Source organism: Lycorma delicatula, chromosome 13, assembly GCF_047948215.1.
Source record: "Lycorma delicatula isolate Av1 chromosome 13, ASM4794821v1, whole genome shotgun sequence".
NCBI classification, from domain to species: Eukaryota; Metazoa; Arthropoda; class Insecta; order Hemiptera; family Fulgoridae; genus Lycorma; species Lycorma delicatula.
Window position 1 is genome coordinate 36,443,011 of NC_134467.1, and position 22,005 is coordinate 36,465,015.

The following is a 22,005-nucleotide window of genomic DNA, read 5'->3' on the forward strand; positions in this document are numbered from 1 at the left end:
CAACACTGCGGGAACAACAATGCTCTCTCTTCTTCACAGTCTCACGTTGTGCACATGTGTGCATGTGCGCAACAGCCAAACGCCATGCTGATGGAACTATGAAGCGCACAGTTCCATACAAAGATTTTTGTATTGTTTTCATAAACTGGGAGATGGCTACTGACATTAAGCTTAAAAATGATATATTGTACAAGTATAAAGAAAGTATTAAAGAAAAAAGGACTCTTGTTAAATGTTATCGATAATATCAAGTGGAAATAAGGGGTGCTCCAGTTCCACAATGCCTATACACGAGCCACCCCTGTTGTCAAGAAACATTCGGGCAATGATAAGGAGATTTTATGATTGAGAGATGTTACTTCTATGAAATACTTCATTGTTTTACCACCTGAAACCAACAATCATTTTTAATTCAATTTTTGTTCAGTCGTTTATATATATTTTTTCTGGTGCTGAGACCATTTTTATCTTAATTCTTTAATCTTTTTGTTATGCGAAAAGGACCTCTTTACACTCCTTCAGGACTTAATAAATTTTATTTGAGTTTATGTAAAATTTTTTGTTTGCTTTTGTAATATTAATTTTGAGTGAGTTTCTAGTGACAGGTTAGGTGTGATATTGATTGTAAAATTTAGTTTTTTAATATTTAGTTTTGGTCCAATTTAGTTGCTTTTTTTTGTTTTTTTTTGTTTTTTTTTTATTAGAATTTTCTAACACGTAAGTGTTTTTCAGTGTCCAAAAAAAAATAAAATAGGTGTAAATACGATGATTCATGAGAGAAAAAAGCTGAGTAAGAAATTTATAATTTACCACTGATACTGAATGGTAAAACAACAGCTATAAGATAATGAATTCCCCATTCTTCTCTATCATCAATGATAGACTATATGCAGTGTTGCTAAATTACCCAGTTTACTGTTGCAAAAGTTATTTATTTAACAAATAAAATGGAATGTAGATTTAGTTTTTTTTTTTAAGTTGTTGAGAGTTTCTCTTAAGCAATCAATACTAAATAAAAAATATTTAAAAAAAATAATTTAAAATAAAAATTTGAAGATATAACTCTACCTGTAAAGCACCACTGCCCTTATTTGATGTAGATAGAAACTTTGCTGGTAATCCAAAAGCTTTAGCTATAAAAAAAGAGAAAAACTTACGTATAATATTGGAAAAATTAGACATCACAAAGCAATTTTATGGTAACTAAAAGAGGAAATAGGAAACCTTGTAGCAACTATCTGTTTTGGGCTTACTATAGCTGGATAAACTGTATTCAACTTAGTATAGCATGAACTAAGTATCTAAAATGAGGAATCCACCATGAAAACATTTGTAGAAGCAAGGTATGTTTATCCTGGACTACTCTTGATGACTGACTGGGGACCCTCTGAGTTCATGTATAATAAAAAAATGACCGAGACCCGGCTGGATCCCTCCCTAGGAAGGGGGTATGGTGAGAGGCAGGCATATAAAAGACCCAGTCCCAGCCTACTGGGTGAACAACCCCTGCGGGGAACAGCATAGCCAGGTCCCATGGAGTCTTGGTTAGATGCAAAGGGAACCTCTGAGGGTGTGCAATGCATTAGCTGGTCCACCCTCCTAGGTATGGGGAAAAAAGAAGAAAAGGTATGTTTATCTCGCCAATATATTTGTTCTTAGAAAATAATCAATATTTACAGCAAATAAAATTTATTTTATAACATTTATAATATTATACCATATGCCATATTTATCATAAGTATTCTTAAATAAAAAAAGAACAATTCACATGGTTTTTATTTAGAAAAATGAGAAAAACATGTAGATTAATATTTTGTGGTTATGAAGAGAAATGAAAATGTCTTAAGAATAAGTTTTTTATGATATCACAGTTCAAATACTGGAGATGTAAATTTCAAATTTTCAAAACATTAAAAATTCAGTTGAATATTCATTCACTTGGAGATACAGAGAATTGGGATACTTTGTTTTTAATTTACTTTAATTAAGGTTGGATAACGTGAAATGGGGTAATTAAGATTGGGGTATAGCCCCTCACATAAAAATTTCAACCTCACCTTCACGTATGGCAACATGGATGACTGCACAGCAAACGCTGTTTTCACAGATGAGGCTATAGCGACTGAGGAGTCACTGGTATAAGTGATCACCTTTCTACAAAGTGCCAACAATCTCTCAGGAAGGTGGATGAACGAGTCGAAGGCAGAGTACTCTATCATCCTGGGAGTGAGAAATTGCTCTTTAAGGCAAAAGAACCATGGTGAACGCCATTAGGATGCAGAAGGCAAAACGAAACCACTCCATTAAAATTTTGTGGAGAATCCTTACCAGTTTATGGCATGATATGGACCTTACTGAAAAAGTATCCGAAAGTAAAGTAAAAAGAATCCAAATTTAAAAAGTATCCCCTTAGTCAGATCTTGAAGAGCGATACAGTAGGGTTTGTAGAAATTAAAACAAGAATATCAAGAAGTAAGCAGGTATTTAATAAGAAGGCATGACTTTTTTTTTTTTTTTGTTCCCCTACTCTCCCCGACCGGATATCCATTTAAGTATACTCAGTCGGGGAGAGTGTCCTTTTAAGGACACTCAGGACACTAAGGACACTCTTTTTATCCTCTAAGGGAGTGTCCCCCGCCCACCAGTTGTACACCCGGCACGGCAGGTTAGCTCCCTCGGTCTCAGATCTTTAATTTTATTTTATTCGCCTGCCTCTAATCCCCCGCCTCGGAGACGGGGTATGGCTACGCCACCTCCCATCCCCTCAGCAGGGAACCGGGTCTCGGTCATTATGTATTTGCCTCTAATCAGCGGTACCACCCCCACTAAGCGCCGAGGCACCCCCAGGAGCGGCACCGCCAACCGAGACTCGGTCTTTTATTTGTCCCACACTCCCCGGAGTTCCCCCCCTTCTCAGGAACCTGCACACCACGGCGTACGGGCCCTCCACGGAGGGACTGTCCTCCCTACCCTAATTTCATAAACCCCTTCTTCTGTCCTCTTCTTCCTTGGTGCGTAAGATTTCCCCGGCAAACCTACAGAACCAATCCCAGTTATCGTCACTATAGACCATCCAATTTAAGAGGTTTTCAGGTGTAAGTCCGTTGTCTGAAATTTCTCTTCTATTTGGAGCCCATCTTGGGCATACAAACACAGTGTGTTCCGCATCATCAGTCTCTGGGCAGTACACACATTGTGGGGTAGGTCTTTTTCCAATTCTAAACAGATAATGGGCGAACGAGCCATGCCCCATCAACAGTTGTGTCGTATAAAAATCTACATTACCTATTCTATTACTAGTCCACATATTTATGTTGGGGATTAGTCGCCTGGTCCAATCCCCTACTCTAGAGTGTGTCCATGTATCCTGCCACTCTTGATCAATTAGCCGTTCAATCTCATCTTTGGACATACCCCTATATCTAAATGTTCTTTGTTTAATTTGTAAATCAATGGGTAGAACCTTCGTTAGTATACACAGCGCATCGTATGACACTGTTCTGTATCCCGTGGCTACACGCAGTAAAGCAAGCCTGTGTACTCTTTTTAATTTTGTTTTGTTTCTCTGAATATTCATTGTATCTCCCCATATCGGGGCCGCATATAAAATTGCTGACGTGGTAGCCGCAGTTATCAGTCTCCTTATTACCATTTTCGGTGTACCATGGTTCTGGAAAAGAGTCCTCAATGCCTTAATCAAAGGGGTGACCTTGTTACAAATCATCTCTACGTGTTTGCTAAATCTTAGGCTTTTATCCAAAAGAACCCCTAAATACTTTGCTTCTTTGACCTCCTTAATTCTCTCTCCTCTAATGTTTATATTGAGGTTTCTAATAGGTCTTCTACCTGAAAACACCAAACAACAGGATTTGTTAGGGGATATCTGTAGCATGCTTCCTACCAGCCATTCATCAATTATTCGTAATGCCTGATTTGCTTTATCCTCTAGGTTATTAACTTCTCTGTCTTCTACTAGGATAGCAATGTCATCAGCATATCCAACAACCAAAACCCCCTCGGGATAATCTAATCTAAAAATTTTGTCATAAAAAATATTCCACAGTATAGGCCCAAGGACTGATCCTTGTGGAACTCCTCCAAATATCTCAAATGTGGATTTTCCTTCTAACGTTTTAACCTCAATGAATCTATGGTAAAGGTATTGATTAATCTGGTTGACTAGATAATCACTTATATTCATGGCTTGTAATGCTGCGATAATGGCTCTCCAAGGAACAGATCCAAAAGCATTTTTTATATCCAACATTATAATAAGTGGGATTTTCCTAGTTCTCCACGTGCCGTTTCTACTATTTAATGCCCAGGTCTTAACTTTGTCGATCGCGTTTATCGTAGACCGGCCTTTTCTAAAACCATATTGCTCCGCATGTAAACAACCTTTTTCCTCGATTTCTTCTCTGAGTCGGGTTTCTAGTAATCTTTCGACTACCTTACCCATGTTATTTATTAGTGTGATTGGTCTGTATCCTACTTGTTCTTGATTTGGTCCTATTTTAGGAATGAAAACAGTTCTGGCTTCTTTCCAACAATTGGGGAAGTTACGGTTTTGTAAGCCATAACTTGCAACATCCACTAATTCCCAGGGTAAGATCCTGGCAAGGTCTTTAATGATGGCGGCAGGTATGCCATCCGGTCCTGGACTTTTTTTATTTTTTAATTTCATGATGGCTTCCAAAACCTCCTTTTGAGTGAACCTGCCAGCCTGACACTCAATTACCTCTCTATTGAGATCTTCTATTCTGGGAAATAGCAATTTAACCTGTCGTGCCGACATTTCAGCACTCAATGTCGGCACATATCTTCCCAGGCTTTTGGTCACTATCCTAAATGCCTTTCCCCAGGGGTCTTCGTTAAGCTCTTCACACAAGTCCAGCCATTTCTTTTTTTTAGCTTGTTTGATAAGGAAGTTAAGTATTTTCCTAGCTCCTAGAAGGCATGACTGCTTTGTGAAAAGTTAATCTTAGGGTTAAGGAAGTGATTAATGAAATTTTTTATTCGGAATGTGATGCTCTATGGAGCTGAAACATGGACGATTAGAAATGACTTTTGAGATGTGGGTGTGGTGCAGAAAGATAATTGTCAGATGGCAAGATCATGTAACAAATGAAGAAGTATTAAAGAGAATTAGAGAGAACAGTAAAATGCTAAATGTGATTTTGAATTAGGAAAAGGAACTGATTAGAATATTATATGAGAAGAAGGTGTTTATTAATTGATGCGATAAAAGACTTGGTGAATGGAAGAAAAGTAAAAGGACGAAAGAAATTTCAAATGATGGATGGGATTAAAAGGGAAAATATATTAAAAAAAGAAGTTAGCAAAGGACAGAACAAGGTGGAATGACAAAGTCGAGTGGAAGCTTGTGTTGCGGTCTGACGTATTGTTGTGCGCTCTGTCTTATACTGTTTTTTTTTTTCGGATTAACGGTTTTATATCTGATTTTTGGAATTGGGAATCGACGGTGGAAAATTTTCGGAAGTGTTTTAATATAATTTGGTGATTTTTGGTTGCGGACTGACCTTTTTATTGAATTTTTTTATCTGAGTAGCCTTATTGCTATTGGCAATAAGGTTCATAGTTGACTGCTGGTCGCAGTGGTTAGTGTGAGTTAGTAGTGGTGTACCTTGAGTTGTTTTCAATTCGGGTGTAGCTTATCTGTAGTGGATGGCATAGACAATTGTAACTGGCATCGACTGATAATATTGTTTATTATTATTCAAGTTATAAACTTTTGATATTGGAATTAATTTAATTAATTTCGGTTGTTATTATCTCTTGATAAGATAGACTGCTGTAGCTTAGTTTATCAAGCTGTCATTTATATATATATATATATATATTTTTTTTATTTTTTTTTTTTTTTGGGGGGTATCAACGGATGCGGAATTGTCCCCTAAGTACAATTTCGAGACATGCGACGTCATAGCTCCCTCCCATCTGAGGATACAGCCTCACAAGGGGCTGGACCCTCGAAGGGAGCAACTGGAAGGAGAGAGAGTGGCACAGTGGACACTGAAGGTATGGATACTACGGTGAGCAACCAGGAAAAGAATAAATGGAGGGAAACCGAGGGCAGAGTAACCAAAAGACCTAGAGCGGGTTCTTCGGAGGAGGAAGAAACCCCTCCTACTCTTGAGGAAATTACCTACAAATTAGGTAATGCAATCACACAACTGAGACACATGACTGGCAAGGGGAGTCAAACTGCAATCAAAGCCCATGAAAGGGAACTTAAAGAAATATATGAAGACTTACAAAGACTGTGTGAAGAGAAAGCGGAGACATGTAATCAGACCACTCAGACTGAAGGTCATTATAACAGCGAGATGTTGGATATTTTGGATGTTGATCTATCAGACGAGCAATTGATAGAGAGACTGCCCTCCAGATGGTCAAGGTGGGTGATGAACAGGATCACTCAGGTTAACGCAGCAAAACCTGGAGAGGGTAGTTGTCACTTTGTAGACTTGAATGGCATAAGACCAAACAGCATATATGCAGGAGCAACGCCTGGTGCAATGTTTCTTCAGGAATCAACGATACTCGAAGACAGTAAGGTCACAACTAATGGTACAAGATACACAGTCATCTATGACTCCAGTTGTGGGGATAAGGAAATGGCATCACACGTACTTAAGGCACTAAGAAGAGTAGTGGGTACCTCTGAGTCATCAGTTTTCGTGATACCAAATGGCCCTCCAGGCATTTTGATTAGGAAAATAGTAATATATATTTTAAGGAAGGGGAAGACCTTACCAAGGATGGTCCTCCCCAATCCAAGTGACAATGCGAGACCAAGATCCAGATCGGCGTCTGTAAGGCGAGGAACCCCACCGGTCGCCGAGAGTAAAACCATTGTTGTACAAGGACAAGGGAAAACATAGGCTGATCTATTAAAAACTATGAAAGAAAAAGTTAAAGTAGAGGAGGCTGGAGAAATTCTTTCTATAAGAAAGGGTAGAGATGAACAGCTAGAAGTTAGGGTAAGTGGAGTACAGAAGGCAGAGGAGTTTTCTGCAATGCTGAAGGATAGAGCAGGGGATCTTCAGGTCGATATACGTAACAAGTGAGACCGTAGAACAGTTGTACACATTAAGGACATGCTTGGAGATACTACGGAAGGTGAGCTAAAAGAGGCAATTGAGAAGGTCCTAGGAACGGGTGAGAGATTTCAAATAACATCTATGAGAGACGCATACGGTAGTACCAAAAATGCTATAGTAATTACTACTCAACGCAGCGCAACAAAGTTAATAACAGCAAGACTGAGAGTAGGCTGGGTTTGCTGTAGGGCATGTATCCGCATCGAAAACGAAAAATGTTACCGGTGCTGGAGCATGGGGCACGGTAGAAGAGAATGCAGGGGCCCCGACCGCACCAACTTATGTTTCAACTGTGGTAATACGGGGCATTTCATCAAAGACTGTAGGCAAGCAATGAAATGTCTCTATTGCAGAAGTACAGAACACAGAACCGGGAGTGTGAGCTGCAATAAACATAATGATTAAAATATTATTAAGTAATAATAATAGAAGCCTACTATCAGGAGACCTGACGCTGGAAATAGCCACAAGATACAATGTCGACTTTCTGGTGTCTACGGAGCCTAATGTGTATTCGGCTGCCAGAGGTCAATGGATACCCTACAGGAATGGGGCTGTGGCCATCAGAAGAATACTTGATAGAGTGGATTATAACTTGTACAGCAGAGAAGACGGAATAATAGCTATTGAATTAAGTGACACGATTATTGTGGGTACATACATCAGCCCCAATTGCACTAAAACCAGATATTTATCCTACAGCAGATCATGACCAGATCGCGGAAAAGAGTGGTAGTGCTTGGAGATTTTAATTGTAAAACTACTGTAGCGGGTGCCAATTCTACAAATGCTAGAGGTAGAATTCTCGAGGACGTGTTGGAGGTTACGGGTGCGTGCTGTATAAATGATGGGGCTCCTACATACAGTGCAAGAGGTCACCAATCAACAATAGACCTGGTAATTGTGGATAGTAGGTTTAGAGCAGATACCGTCGAGTTTGCTGTCCTTACCGAAGAAACTGGTAGTGATCACAAGGCCGTATTGGTTAACATCAGAGATTGTCCAAGGCGGGTAAGGCAGGATAATATTATCTCTAGATTAACGGATTTCCAGATACACCGGGTGTCAAATAATGCGGCAAATAGGATTAGTAACTGTGAAAACATAGAACCGGAGAAATTTCAAGAAATAATCAAAGAGGAAATTACTAACATACCGCAATCCAGTAATAGATATCATCCGGTGTACTGGTGGACCAGAGAAATCGAAGACCAAAGGAAAATCATGCAGCGTCACAAAAGAACTGCTCAGAGGTTGCGAGCAAGGAATAGTAACGATGAAGAAAGTCGACGTGCTGCCCAAGACTATAGACAGGCCAGGAAAAAGCTTAACTTTCGCATTAAGCAATCTAAGAGGAATAAATGGCAAGAGCTCTGTAACGAACTTGACACTGACCCTTGGGGGAAAGCTTTTAAGGTAATTACCAAAAAGCTAGGTAGACAGGTGCCAACGTTGAGTAAGGAGGAAGCGGAACGACAAGTTAGGTTCTTTTCCCTAGACCTGAAAATCTCGAAAAATATGCGCATTCTCTGGAAAAATATGCGCAGTGGCAGTCATCGCAGGGGTGCCTCCCATCGAGCTGCGGGCCACACAGCTGGTCTCCACATACGAAGGAACGCCGAAGGTGGAAGCCGGGAGGCAGCTGATGGTCAACTGGCAGGAGATGTGGAGAACGGCTACGGCTGGGGCATGGACCAGGAGACTGATCCCGGACTTGGGACCGTGGGTCAGGCGGAGGCATGGGGAGGTAGATTACTTCCTCACGCAGTTCCTGTCTGGACACGGGGAGTTCGGGGTCTACCTACATCGGTTCAAGAGAAGACGGACATCGAGGTGCTTCTATTGCGGTCAGGATGACACGCCGGAGCACACCTTTTACGAGTGCGAAAGGTGGGCTGTGGTCCGGCGTAGGCATGGCACAGATGGCCTCACTCCAGAAACAACTGTTTCTGAAAGGGAAGAGAGAATGGGATGCGGTACAGAGCATGGTGGCTAGCATCCTGAAGACGAAGGAGGTACATGGAAGAGAGTGGGGAGAAGACTTCTAGGCGCGGGTAAGCAGCAATGTCCCTAGCAAGTATACTGTGTGTTTCTTCTACTATATATATTATTTTTGTGTTGTATTGTATTGTGAATTCATTGTCTCCATTGTCACTGTGGTTGGTACTCTACGGCCGGCTCGAGATGACAAGCACGATCGCTTCGACCGTGTGCAGGAGGGCCACGGCTAGAGGTGACATCGCCGAAGAGACAACATGAAGTGGGTTTCATTTATTATGTATTTTCCTTGTATTGTATGATTGTGGTATTATTTTATTTTATTGATTGTGTTCCTTCTAACGGTTACGAGGGCACTCACAGCGAACGTGCCCGCGGATTGCGGAAGGAGGAATAAGTTCAGACGCCAACGTGATGGGCTGCAACTGAAGGTAGGGTTCTTCGCTATTGTCCTGATTGTGTTTTATTTATCTTATTTTATGTCATTATATTGAGTTGTTTTGTGTTATGCTGCCGGTTGAGGAGTGCAATCGCAGCCAACGTGATAGTGGTGGCTGACTGCGACGAGAGCTGACGCAGCAGCGGGAAGTTACTGTGTTTACTGAATTTTATTTTATTGTAGTGTGTATTTCATTTCTTTTGTTTATGTTTTTGTGTTTATATTGCTGGCGGGATGGCATACACGATCACTGCGACCGTGTGGACCATGGAAGGCCACGACCAGCGGTGACGAAGCCGAAGAATGAGACGGATGGGAAGAATAGACTTTTATTAATTATGTATTCTGTATGGGTGTGTTACTAGGCTTAACTGCGTTTTCCTGATGGCGGCTAAGTGGTGGTGTGAGTGTGTTTTATTACTTGTGTTGTGTCCTGCGGATGGGTGAAAAAAAAAATAAATAAATAAAATAAAATACAGGGGGCGAATCGTGGTCGCCGTGCAGGGCCAGGGAGGCAGCCTGGATGCAGAGGACGCTTTGGCTCCTTCATATGCAAGAATGAAGGTCAGTTGGGGTGCTCCGATGATGCATTTGGGACCCTCAGGTATGAGAGGGGGACGCGGCGGTTTGCCGGCTTCGCGCAATGCGTAGCCGGCAACCTAGTGTAGGGACGGGAAGGGTAGCCTCTAAGTGGAGGGATGTAGTGGTCGTCCAGAAGGGAGGGCTGCTGCATCTTGATGAAACTGAGAGGACCCCGATGGGACGCCAAAGAAAAGGCAATACAGGGGGGCAGTCGACTGCCACAACACTCCGACATTCCTGCGCATAGCCTAACGGCGGAGGCCGGGGATGTTGGGGGTGTTAAAGAAAAAAAAAAAAAAAAGACCTGAAAATCTGAATAGGGAAACAATTGTTTGTGAAGGTGGCAGATTCACAGAATAAGAGGTAATGGAGGCCATTAAAAAGTTGAAAAACCGGAAAAGTCCAGGGCCGGATTGCATACCTGCGGCCATCATCAAGACTATAGCAGGAATAATACCCTGGGAAATTGTGTATCTGGCTAGTTATGGTCTACAAAACTGTAATTTTCCTGGCTGCTTTACAGCAGCCAGGATGGTTTTTATACCCAAGGCGGGGGTAAATAATGGATATAGGCCGATTACTCTTATTAATAATATGGGAAAGGTGGTTGACAGGCTGATAGAAGGCAGGCTTAGGGCAGAGCTTGAGGAAAAGGGCTGTAAACATCCACAACAATATGGATTCAGAAAAGGCCGATCTACCATAAATGCCTTAGAGAAAGTTAAAAATTGGGCTTTAAATAGCGGGTGCGGTACCTGGAGGACCAGGAAAATCCCCCTAGTGATAATGCTGGACATTAGGAACGCGTTCGGATCAGTACCCTGGTCATCTATAATTGATGCATTGCATGAGATGCGAACAAGCGAATATCTAATAAATCAAGTTAATCACTATCTACATCAAAGGTTTCTTGAGATCAAAACTTTGGAAGGTAAGGCAGTTTTCCAGATGTTTGGTGGCGTTCCTCAAGGTTCTGTGCTGGGCCCAACCTTGTGGAACATTTTTTTTGACGCAGTCTTCAGACTGAATTATCCTGAAGGAGTTACTGCAATTGGCTATGCTGATGACATAGCAATCCTCGTTGAGGATAGGGATGTAGATAACTTAGAACGCAAAGCCAATCTGGCATTAGGAATTATAGATGAATGGTTACAAAGAAGCCAACTACAGATAGCCCCAGGGAAGTCCAGTTGTATTGCCCTTTCCGGCAGAAGACCTATTAGAGGTATAAATTTGAATATCAGAGGAGAGCCAATTATGCAAGTCAATGAGGCAAAATATCTGGGAGTCATACTCGATAAAAATTTGAGATTTAGCAGACACATCGATATGATATGTAGTAGGGTCACTCCAATGGTCAAAGCTCTGAGAGGACTCTTCCAGAACCATGGAACACCAAAAATAGAAACTAGGAAATTAATAACTGCTGCAACAACATCAATGATATTATACGCGGCCACGGTTTGGGGACATACAATTAGTATTAAACGGAATAAAGGAAAATTGAGAAGCGCACATAGACTTGCACTGTTGAGGGTGGCCGCTAGTTACAGAACGGTGTCCTATGACGCGCTTTGCGTAATAACAGAGGTTCTACCAATAGACCTGCAGATTAAAAGCAGGATGCTTAGATATGAGGGACTACCACAAGACGAGATAGCGGCTCAATTGGAGCAAGAATGGCAGTTGGAATGGTCACGCTCAAGAGTCGGGGATTGGACTAGATGACTAATCCCTGATATAGGTAGGTGGTATGGAAGTAGACGCGGAAACGTTGACTTCTATATGACACAGTTATTATTGGGGCATGGATCTTTCGGGCAGTACCTAGCCAGAATTGGAAAAAGGGACACACCACAATGTGTTTATTGTGAGGAAACAGATAATGTGGAGCACACTATATTTGTATGTCCTAGATGGGCTGAAAACAGGAGGGTAATTATAACAAATCGATTAACACCGGATAATCTAATTAATTGGATGGTACAAAATCAAGAGAACTGGGACTGGTTCAGAAGGTTTGCTGGAGAGATCCTGAGAACTAAGGAAGAAGAGGGCGGTAGACTGTGATTAAGTTAAGTAGGGAAGGGTGGACAGTCTCTCCGTGGAGGGCCCGTATGCCCTGGTATGCGGGTTCCTGCGAAGGGGGAGAACTCCAGGGCAGATGGGAATAAAAGAAAAGACCGAGTCCCGGCCGGCGGTGTGTCTCCCTGCGGGCGTCTAGGCTCTTTGTGGGTGGGTACCGTCGGTTAGAGGCATAGGCGTAAAGACCGAGACCCGGTTCCCTGCGGAGGGGCTGGGGGACGGCATCGCCGGACCTTGGACCTAACGCGGGGAATTAGAGGCAGGCAAAAAATAAAACAAAAGATCCAAGACCGGCGGGGCCAACCTGCCGTGCCGGATGTAAAGCCAGTGGGTGGGGGACGCCCCCTTTGAGTAGAAGGACACTCTCTCCGACTGAGTATACTTAAATGGATATCCGGTCAGGGATAGTAGGGAAAAAATAAATAAATAAATAAAAAAGGTGGAATGACAGGACCTGCTCTAAAGGCAGAACACTATGAATGAATGAATGTGGTAAATTAATTGAACCATAATTCTCTTGAACATTTCAAGTCTTTCAGAAATAGCTTTTAAATTATAAAGGGGTGGCAATACTTTTGATTCACCTGCATAAGTTTCTTTATAATTTATATAACTATTCTTCTATAAAATATTGACTGTTATGATAATATTTTAATATTAAAATCTAACTGAATACAGATTAAATTAACAAATAAAGGAAATTAAGAAAAGTTGTATCTATGAACAGCAGAGCCGTTCTAGTAAGGTATTTTTTCTTTTACTTCTAGCCATACATATACGCCCGAACATAAGCACCTTGCTGTAACTGCTCGGCTACACTCATATCTAAAATTCTTATTTTATTACTTTAAACTCGTATTTTTTTTTTTTTTTATTTCATTCACTAGTGAAGAAGGTCAATGTCTCAAAACAAAAACTGCTGAAATTACTTTTAACAAAACTATTTCTTTTTTTAGCATAATAAACATAGAAGTGGTAAAACTATATTCATTTCAGATTTAATAGAATGATTAGAATTAATTCATCTTAACCCTGATTGATAAATTAAAATAATAAATCCACTGGGAGGCCTTCACTTTGAAACCAATTAAGAATTCATGCATTGAACAAATAACTTACTCGGTACCATAGTGACAGACTTCTTCAGCAAGGATCTACAACATCTTGTCATGGCGCTTATAGTTATGGCATCTAAACAAATATGTCTACCTAAATATAAGGTAAACGTCTATAAATACGTCTATATATGGTCTATAAACATCTATATATAAGGTAATACATCTATAAATATAAGGTATATCACAAATTAATGTAGATTAGGATTTTTTAAAGTCATTAAAATAATTATACACATTAACTATTCTTTAAATAAATTTATATAAATAAAAAACACTTTCAGATTATGGAATTTAAAATACCTGTAGACAATATCACAAGTCATAACAACAAAATTCTACATTAATTCTTTATTGTACTTACCTATCCAATCCATCATAATAATTTCTAATTCAGAACATGCAGGGGCAGATGCCCAAGAAAATCCAATGCATGTAAGCATATCTGATAACATATTCCCAATTAAAGTCGGATATGAATCTCCGGCTGGAAAATATGAAAAAAAGCGTGGATGATCCCAGTGAACCATCTGTGAAAAAAGTAAATACAAAATTAATGAATGGAGATATTACATTAATACAAGTTATTGCAGAGTTTTGATTATCTGGTCTTAATAAACAAAAAAAAATAAATAATTCTTTAAAACACTGATTCTAATTTATAATAGAACAGGACAGGAAATGTACATCCTGTTAATTACTTTAAATAAATAAAAATTTACAAACAGATTTTTTTTTTCAATTCTTAATATTAAAAAATTAATTGAAAATAAATATAAAAACAAACATGAAGAAAACAAAAATAAATAAAATAAGATTTAAAAAAACACACAATGCATTACAAAAAACATCTTAACACTATCGATAAAATAAAATAAACTACAGCTAACTGTTTACTGTCCAAATTTTTTTTTTCTTGATGATATCACCACATAAGCTTGAAGCTTGTACATGGGATATGGAAATTGAATTTCATAGTGTATGAAAAATTCCATGCGTGACCGGTATTTGAACCTGGAACCACTGGATGAAAGGCTGATATGCTACCACTCCACCACGGAGGTCAACTACTTTATTACTTAAACTGTCCAGTTAATGATACCATATCTTGTTTCACTCTTCTTTTACAAATTTGAATAAGATAAAGTTAGTTATTTCATTTCTGAGGAGTCAAAGAGAAAAAAAAAAAAGTCTGTTGAGTTGTAGCACAAATCTCCATCCTTATTTTTCAACAATTTTATATGTTGATACTGCAGTATATAGATAAGCATTATCCTAAAGTAGAAGCATCCTTTTCTTTTAAAACTGTGATTTTTTTATCATTATTGTAGTCATTACTTTATTTTCAATTATACCTTTATAATACCTGCTAACAACAGTATATATCATACCAAAAAATCACAGAGAATTGGGCTTAAAAGTATCCAAAAAAGATAGCTAATATTAATTCACCACTTGTTGATTAATTAAATTTCTCCTGACTGAAAAAATTCTCGATTTTCCGTTAGATATTAGAGTCACATCGTTATAATAAAATTCATTATAATTCACTATTATTTAAATTAAAAATTAAACTTTTTCATTCAAGTAACAATATTTGAGTTCTCAAAAAAAAAACAACGTAAAATCTGGTTTCTTTTTGATCATTAGTGAACCTGTTATGGGGCCCATTTAGTTGTGTTCATGATTGTTCAACTTTTTATAAATAATAAGGTAAACTACATTGACGCAGTTTAATACAAATTTAGCAATTCTTTTGACTTTTGTTTATCAGTTTTTTTAAATAAGTCTATGTATGATTTTTTTGCTTGAGTTAAGACCTAAGTTTGTTGTCTTCCATATTAGTTATCAGAAATATTTATTTAGTTGCTTTTGAACTGTTTGATCCACTTGTAAAAATCTGTGTGATTTATAAAAATTTTACTGCTTTGGTTATACTGAGTTATTCAAAGAAACGGGAAATTTTGAAAGTTGTGTAGGTAGCCGTGGGTTATTGGTACCACTTGTTAAGTGGCGCCAGCCTCTCTAACCTAACCTGCCATTTAGTTGTCATGGATCCTTGGAGTGGTGCGCAACGTGCATTTGCTATCAAAGCGTTTTACAAAAACAATGACAGTGTGGAGGGAGCGCGTAAAGAATTTCGCCGTCATTTTAATCTGGGACGGCACGACCGTGTTCCATCAGCACATGCAATTAAAACATGGATATCTAATTTTGAGGAAACCGGTTCGGCGATGAAAAAGAAACCTCCAGGCCGTGAGCAAACCGTCCGTACACCACAGAACATTCAAGCTTTACAAGATGCTGTCACACGAAGTCCACATCTGTCAATCCGTCGTCTCTCAGCATCTTTACAATCGCATAGTTCAAGTGTTCGAAGAATGTTAGTGAAGAACTTGCAATTCCATCCGTACAAGTTGCAGATCGTCCAGGAACTGAAACCGAACGATGCAGTTGTGCGAGAACAATTCTGTAATGTAATGCTTCAGAAGATAAACGATAACGAAGAGTTTGTTCACGAACCATGGATGTCAGACGAAGCGCATTTCCACCTCAGTGGATTTGTTAACAAGCAAAATTTCAGATACCGGGCACAAGAAAATCCTACGCGGCTACACCAGCGTCCGTTGCACAGCCAGAAAGTGACCGTGTGATGTGCTATGTCATCTTACGCTGTTATAGGCCCTTATTTTTTTGGGTATGACAACGGTCTTGCGATTACAGTGACGTCGGCTCGTTACGTAGCCGTGCTTGAAACCTTTGTTGTGGAACAACAAAAGAAATTTCCACCGATTCTTAACACAGCCTGGTTTCAACAAGACGGAGCAACGTCACATATTGTACGAATATCGATGGCAGCTGTACACCGATTGTTTGGACGTGTCATTTCACGAAACGGTGATATTAGATGGCCTCCCAGATCGCCTGATCTCTCAGCTTGCGATTACTTTTTGCGGGGTCACCTTAAAAGCAAAGTGTTCCACAGTAGACCGCCTACAACGGAAGAACTGAAGGCAAAGATCCGAGAAGCAATTGCGGAAATTCCAGTCGAGATGTTACGTCAAACCGTGAACAATTTAACGAAGAGACTTCGTGAGTGTTTACGTAGAAGAGGAGGTCACCTGGAAGATGTCATCTTTAAAAAATATACTAAATTGTATGTATCCTAAAATGGCAACATTTGTACAATTACATGAAATAAAATTCATTTTCTAAAAAAAAATGTTCATTAACGTTATTTAATTTTTTAAATTTCCTGTTTCTTTGAATCACACTTTATATCCAAGAATATATTTCATGTAGTTTGGATGGTCCACAGTTGAATTTAATTTTTATATAGATTACATGGATTCTGTATAGTGATTACAAGTGTTTGGTTTTTGTTAATTAATTTAGATTTTTTATACTATTACTTGTGTGTGTGCGTACGCACACATGCATGTGTGTGTTTTAATTTTTATTCGTTCAAAATAAATTAATATATACTATGAAATTGACAATTGAAATGCATATATTGTAATTAAAATTTTCATTTTTGTGTTATTCAATTGTTTTTTTCTTTTACAATTTTTTAAGTACTTTTTAAGATTAGTTATATTATTTACTTTAATGACTTCAAAATTCGTTAAAAAAAATATTTAAGTAATCATACCATCCACTTAAACGTGTGATGTAATTTCTGTACAATTCTAAATGTACACGCCAGTTTAAAAGCCAACTTCCCCTCCAATTCTGTACATGTGAAAAATTTTGGTATTCCGGTTGATAATAATCATTAATATAAAACCACAATACATTTTCTATTTAATTTACTTCTTTACCGATAATGAGAATAATATTGTTCAAAAACACAAAACAAGAACAAGTTTTTATCTTTTATTGTTTATGGGAAAAACAGGATACTATTATTCTTCCATGAAAAATTCAATGCTTTTCTAATTTTCATCTTCTGACCCATCAAGATTTGCATAGTTGAACATAAAATTTTAAAATGGTGTTTATGTTGCAGATAATCCATAATCAGATATCCCATAATTTTAGTTAAACTTTAGAAAATAAACAAATGGTTACAGAACATTAATAAAGGGCTCTGAAAAGTTTACCAGAAAGACTTTGATTAAAATAAATAATAAGCTTACAAAAGATTGTAAAGAAATTTAAGTTTAGCCTAACCTGTCAGGTTAGTCTCGTGGTTAAACTCACCTTCACAAAATCAGCTGATTTTCAAATCCGAGAGTTCTAAGGTTCAAGACCTAGTAAGTACAATTGCTTTTATATGGATTTAAATGCTAGACTGTGGATACTAGTTTTCTTTGGTGATTTGGTTTCAATTAACTACACATCTCAGGAGTGGTCGGCCTGATTCTGTTAAAGACTACACATTTAGCGGTACATTTATACTTTCATGTCAGACTGTGCACAGATGCCTTGGCATCTGAATATTGTTCACATCATGTCATTGTCCTGTTATTCTATAACCTGGTATACGTAAATAAATAAATAAAGTGTTATTGGACAAGATTACTTCATACGCATCATTAAAATGATTTTGGCATAAAGATGGAATTTAATAATCAGTGTGAAGTAAATCCTCATTTGTTTAGCTCAGCGATATGGTCTGATGAATAATATTTAAAATTAAATAATCAAGTAAACTATTATGGATTTTGGTCTGAAAGAAATTCTCATGTATAGAGAAACTCTAGAAATTGTGCAATCAAAACAGTTTGAGTTAAATATTGTTTATTTAGTAGTTGTGGTTTTGTATGTATTATTTATTGAAGATTACATTGTATGCAAACCATAAATGAATACAAGATATATATATATATATATATATATATATATATATATATACACGTATTTATTTTTTAAATTCAAATAATAAATTAACATATTGATAATTGTGCTAATTAAATTTAATATAGAAATGAAAACCACCAAAACACAGTAAATAGATAAGTTAAACTTATATTATTTCTAAGACTCTATTTTTGCGGATCCCATATCTTCAGTTTGTATTTAATTCTATAATTAACCACACATCTCAGGAGTGGTTGGCCACAGTCTGTTCAAGACTACATATTTAACGGTACATTTACACTTATACATCAAACTGTGCACAGATGTCCTGACATCTCTGCAGAGTACTATTGACATCATATCACTGTCCTGTTACTCTGTAACCTGATTGGTATACATAAACAAATAAAGTATTATCGGACAAGATTACTTCATACGCTTCAATAAAATGATTTTGGCAGAAAGGTAGAATTTAATAATCAGTGTGAAGTAAATCCTCATTTGTTTAGCTCAGCGATATGGTCTGATGAATAATATTTAAAATTAAATAATCAAGTAAACTATTATGGATTTTGGTCTGAAAGAAATTCTCGTGTAATTATAGAGAAACTCTAGAAATTGTGCAATCAAAACAGTTTGAGTTAAATATTGTTTATTTAGTAGTTGTGGTTTTGTATGTATTATTTATTGAAGATTACATTGTATGCAAGCCATAAATGAATACAAGATATATATATATTTATTTTTTAAATTCAAATAATAAATTAACATATTGATAATTGTGCTAATTAAATTTAATATAGAAATGGAAACCACCAAAACACAGTAAATAGATAAGTTAAACTTATCATATTATTTCTAAGACTCTATTTTTGCGGATCCCATATCTTCAGTTTGTATTTAATTCTATAATTGCATTAAAATATTTTTTATAGTTTGTGAATTTTGAAATTGTTACTGTTTTATCAATTTTGAAATTTATTATTGATGAATATTTGCAAATTCTGCTGTCCATTTCTGGAATATATCTTGATTTTTATTTATTTCTCTTTTAACGAATCGGTGAGTGTGTTGTTATATCCATTTGTGTCTAGATATTTTATAGTATTAAATTCTTATTTGATTTTTAGATGATATGAGTTTGTTGAATCTGTGGTGGTTCAATAGATTTAAAAGCAGATAATTTACTTGAGGCTAAGTCAATTTTGTATTGAGAAATAGAGTTTCTTTCACTTGATTTTCTGTATATTTAGAAAGTGTGTGTGTTTCTTTTTGGTGATTGTGAGGTCAAGAATAGTAGGAATGCTTTAGGTATTGGCCATTTACCATAATTTAATCCCCATTAATTATATTTGTTTAAAAATTTAAGATTTATATTAAAAAAAAAAAATTGAAATGTATTTTTTGACAGCAGAAAATGGAATGGAAAGCAAGGATAGGAGGAGTTTTATTACCTCCCTACTAATCGCAGAGCCCGGACAGATGTCCCGTTTTGCTGTATCTTTCTTTTATTGGCTGGGTCATTATTTATTTAGCGGCGGTTATAGATTACAGTAGATTAAGAATTGACAATACTGAAATTTGACATTACAGAAGTATACAAATATTAGATATGATGATAAAAATTTATGAAATGCTTTAAGATAAATGAGAGCAGAAGTTATAAAAGTTTTATTAAAAAAAAAATACTAAATGTTTCATAAGTAAGTATTACTGTCAAAATACATATTTACTGTTATTAATGGCCTTACTAATAGGGCCATTAACAATTCTACTGCCCTGAGGTAGATAATCCCCACGTCCGGAACACAACATTTACGTTTCACGTCCAGGGCGGCAACAGCTGTACTCACGTACATTGCATATAGCTGGCTAACGGGGTTCCGAGTATTGTTTCTCGGATATACTTTTCTCGGCCGATTTTCATCCGCAGGCCGAATTAGAGGACTGGATTTCGCGGCCACCTGCAGATACGAAATTTTCACTGATTATGGAAATGGATTGATACTGCCTTTAGAGCTGGCGATGTGGCGGCCACGGTCGAAGTTATTTGCAGGTGTAACGGAGACCTTTCGTTGTCCACATGCCCCCCGCGATGGCAAGCATGTAGTTAAGGTGCCCATGTTGTTCGGGGCATGGGAGCCCTGAAAGCCTCGGTGTGTAAGGGCCTGGAGTCAGTGCAGAGACTGCGCATCCGCTCTCTGCCAGGACATATGCCGGTTCCACCGGAGTACCGGAACGGACCTCCAGGGTTGGTAGCCCTGGAGTGGGGGTGTACCCCGGCGGCTAGCCTTACTACAGAAGGGATTAATTGTTCATGGAAACTGAACAACTAAACGTGGCAGAGGGTTCACGTAAACACCCTCGTCTAGAACCGGCCGTTTCGCCTGAGGCGAAACGCCGAAAGAGTGCGGAAACTAGAAGGATTGAAATTGAGGCTAGAAAAAGCTTGCGGAAAGCTTTTTTCAAGAGCAGCATTCCAAAACCAAAGTATTTAGTTATCACTAAGGAAGAAGGTAATTTCTCGAAGGTCCTTTCCTCATCGCTCGAGAAATAAACAAATGTGCTGGAGGCCCTGTTAAGGAAATAAGAAAAACTTTCACGGGACTTCATGTAGAGACTGTAAATGATATACAGTCTTAGAAGATCCTAGGACTGAAGAAAATAGGAGATCTGGCTGTACGTGTTGATCCCCATGGCACACTCAACACCTCAAGAGGTGTTGTGGTCTGTCGGGATCTTTTAAATTGTTCGGAGCAAGAGATTGTAGAGGAACTGGCAGCACAAGGAGTAATAGAGTGCCGTCGATTGAACATGAGAAGGAACGGTGAGGTCTTACCCTCAGTTTCTCATGTCCTCACTTTCAACCGGCCTACTTTGCCGGAAATGATAAGAGCAGGGATTCATCGTTTGGATGTGCGGGCATTTGTCCCACAGCCAATGAGATGTTTTAAGTGCCAACGCTTTGGCCACACCGCTCTTAGATGTGAAAGACCGCAAATCTGTGTGTGCGGTGAAGAGGTGCATGAGGGAGAGCCGTGTAAAGAGCCTCCTACATGTATCAACTGCAAAAGAAGCATATTCTTGTAGATCAAGGAATTGTCCTGTCTACAAAGATGAAGTAGCTGTGCAGGAAGTAAAAACCCTGCAAAAAATCAGCTACTTCGATGCTAAGAAGATTGTTAATGCCCGCAGGCCTAGAGCAACGACAACCTATGCTCAGGCTGCAGCTGCTGTTCCTGTTCCTGCTCCAGTTGCTGTCGATGAAGGCCAACTCATCAGTAAACTTGCTCCGACCTTGGCTAATATGATTGAAAGAATTATTAACAATAAAATGAAACCTTTCAACAGTAAAGAGCCTATAAAGCCAAAGATATTAGTACAGCCTCCTGAAGATAAAACACAGAAAGTTGCTCTTGTTCTGAAGAAAACGGACGCCAAAGCAGAATGCCAAGTCCGTCGTCTCAGTGAGATTCTTGATGACAAGAAAAAGGTGATACCTACAGTGACTGTTATGGAGGCTCCAAAGCCTCCTGCAACTGAGTTGGCCTCTAAACCCCAGAGGCCACAAAAAATCACACAGGGGGGGCGAGTGTCCCCCCTCCCTCAGGCGGTGACCGGTGCTATCCCCGTGTCGGGGAGCGGCCAGGTTACAGCCTCTCAATCGGCGCCTGTAACCGGCGCCGATCCATGCCCGTCGTCGTCGGCGGCTTCGGTGGTCACCGATTAGGAGACCGGAAGCTACACCGGCGACGACGTTCTCCGCGAACATGATGCCGTTCGCAATATGGAGAAGAAGAGAAAAAAAGGATGGCCGAAAGGAAAACCTAGGTCATAATTTAATTTAAAATTAGCGAGT

The 22,005-nt window shown here is 38.5% G+C and overlaps 1 protein-coding gene across 1 annotated transcript in view; it reads right to left on the reverse strand.

The window, feature by feature from the left end:
* LOC142333861 (tyrosine decarboxylase-like) overlaps positions 1 to 13,834 on the reverse strand; it is a 29,943-nt gene extending 16,109 nt beyond the window's left edge. Inside the window, exons 1-2 of the mRNA XM_075381425.1 lie at positions 13,708 to 13,834; positions 1,069 to 1,133 (exon numbers count right to left, since the gene is read on the reverse strand). Of these exons, the coding sequence (XP_075237540.1) occupies positions 1,069 to 1,133; positions 13,708 to 13,798 (156 nt within the window). The 5' untranslated portion in view covers positions 13,799 to 13,834. The remainder of the gene's footprint in view (positions 1 to 1,068; positions 1,134 to 13,707) is intronic.
* Between the last annotated feature and the right edge of the window lie 8,171 nt (positions 13,835 to 22,005).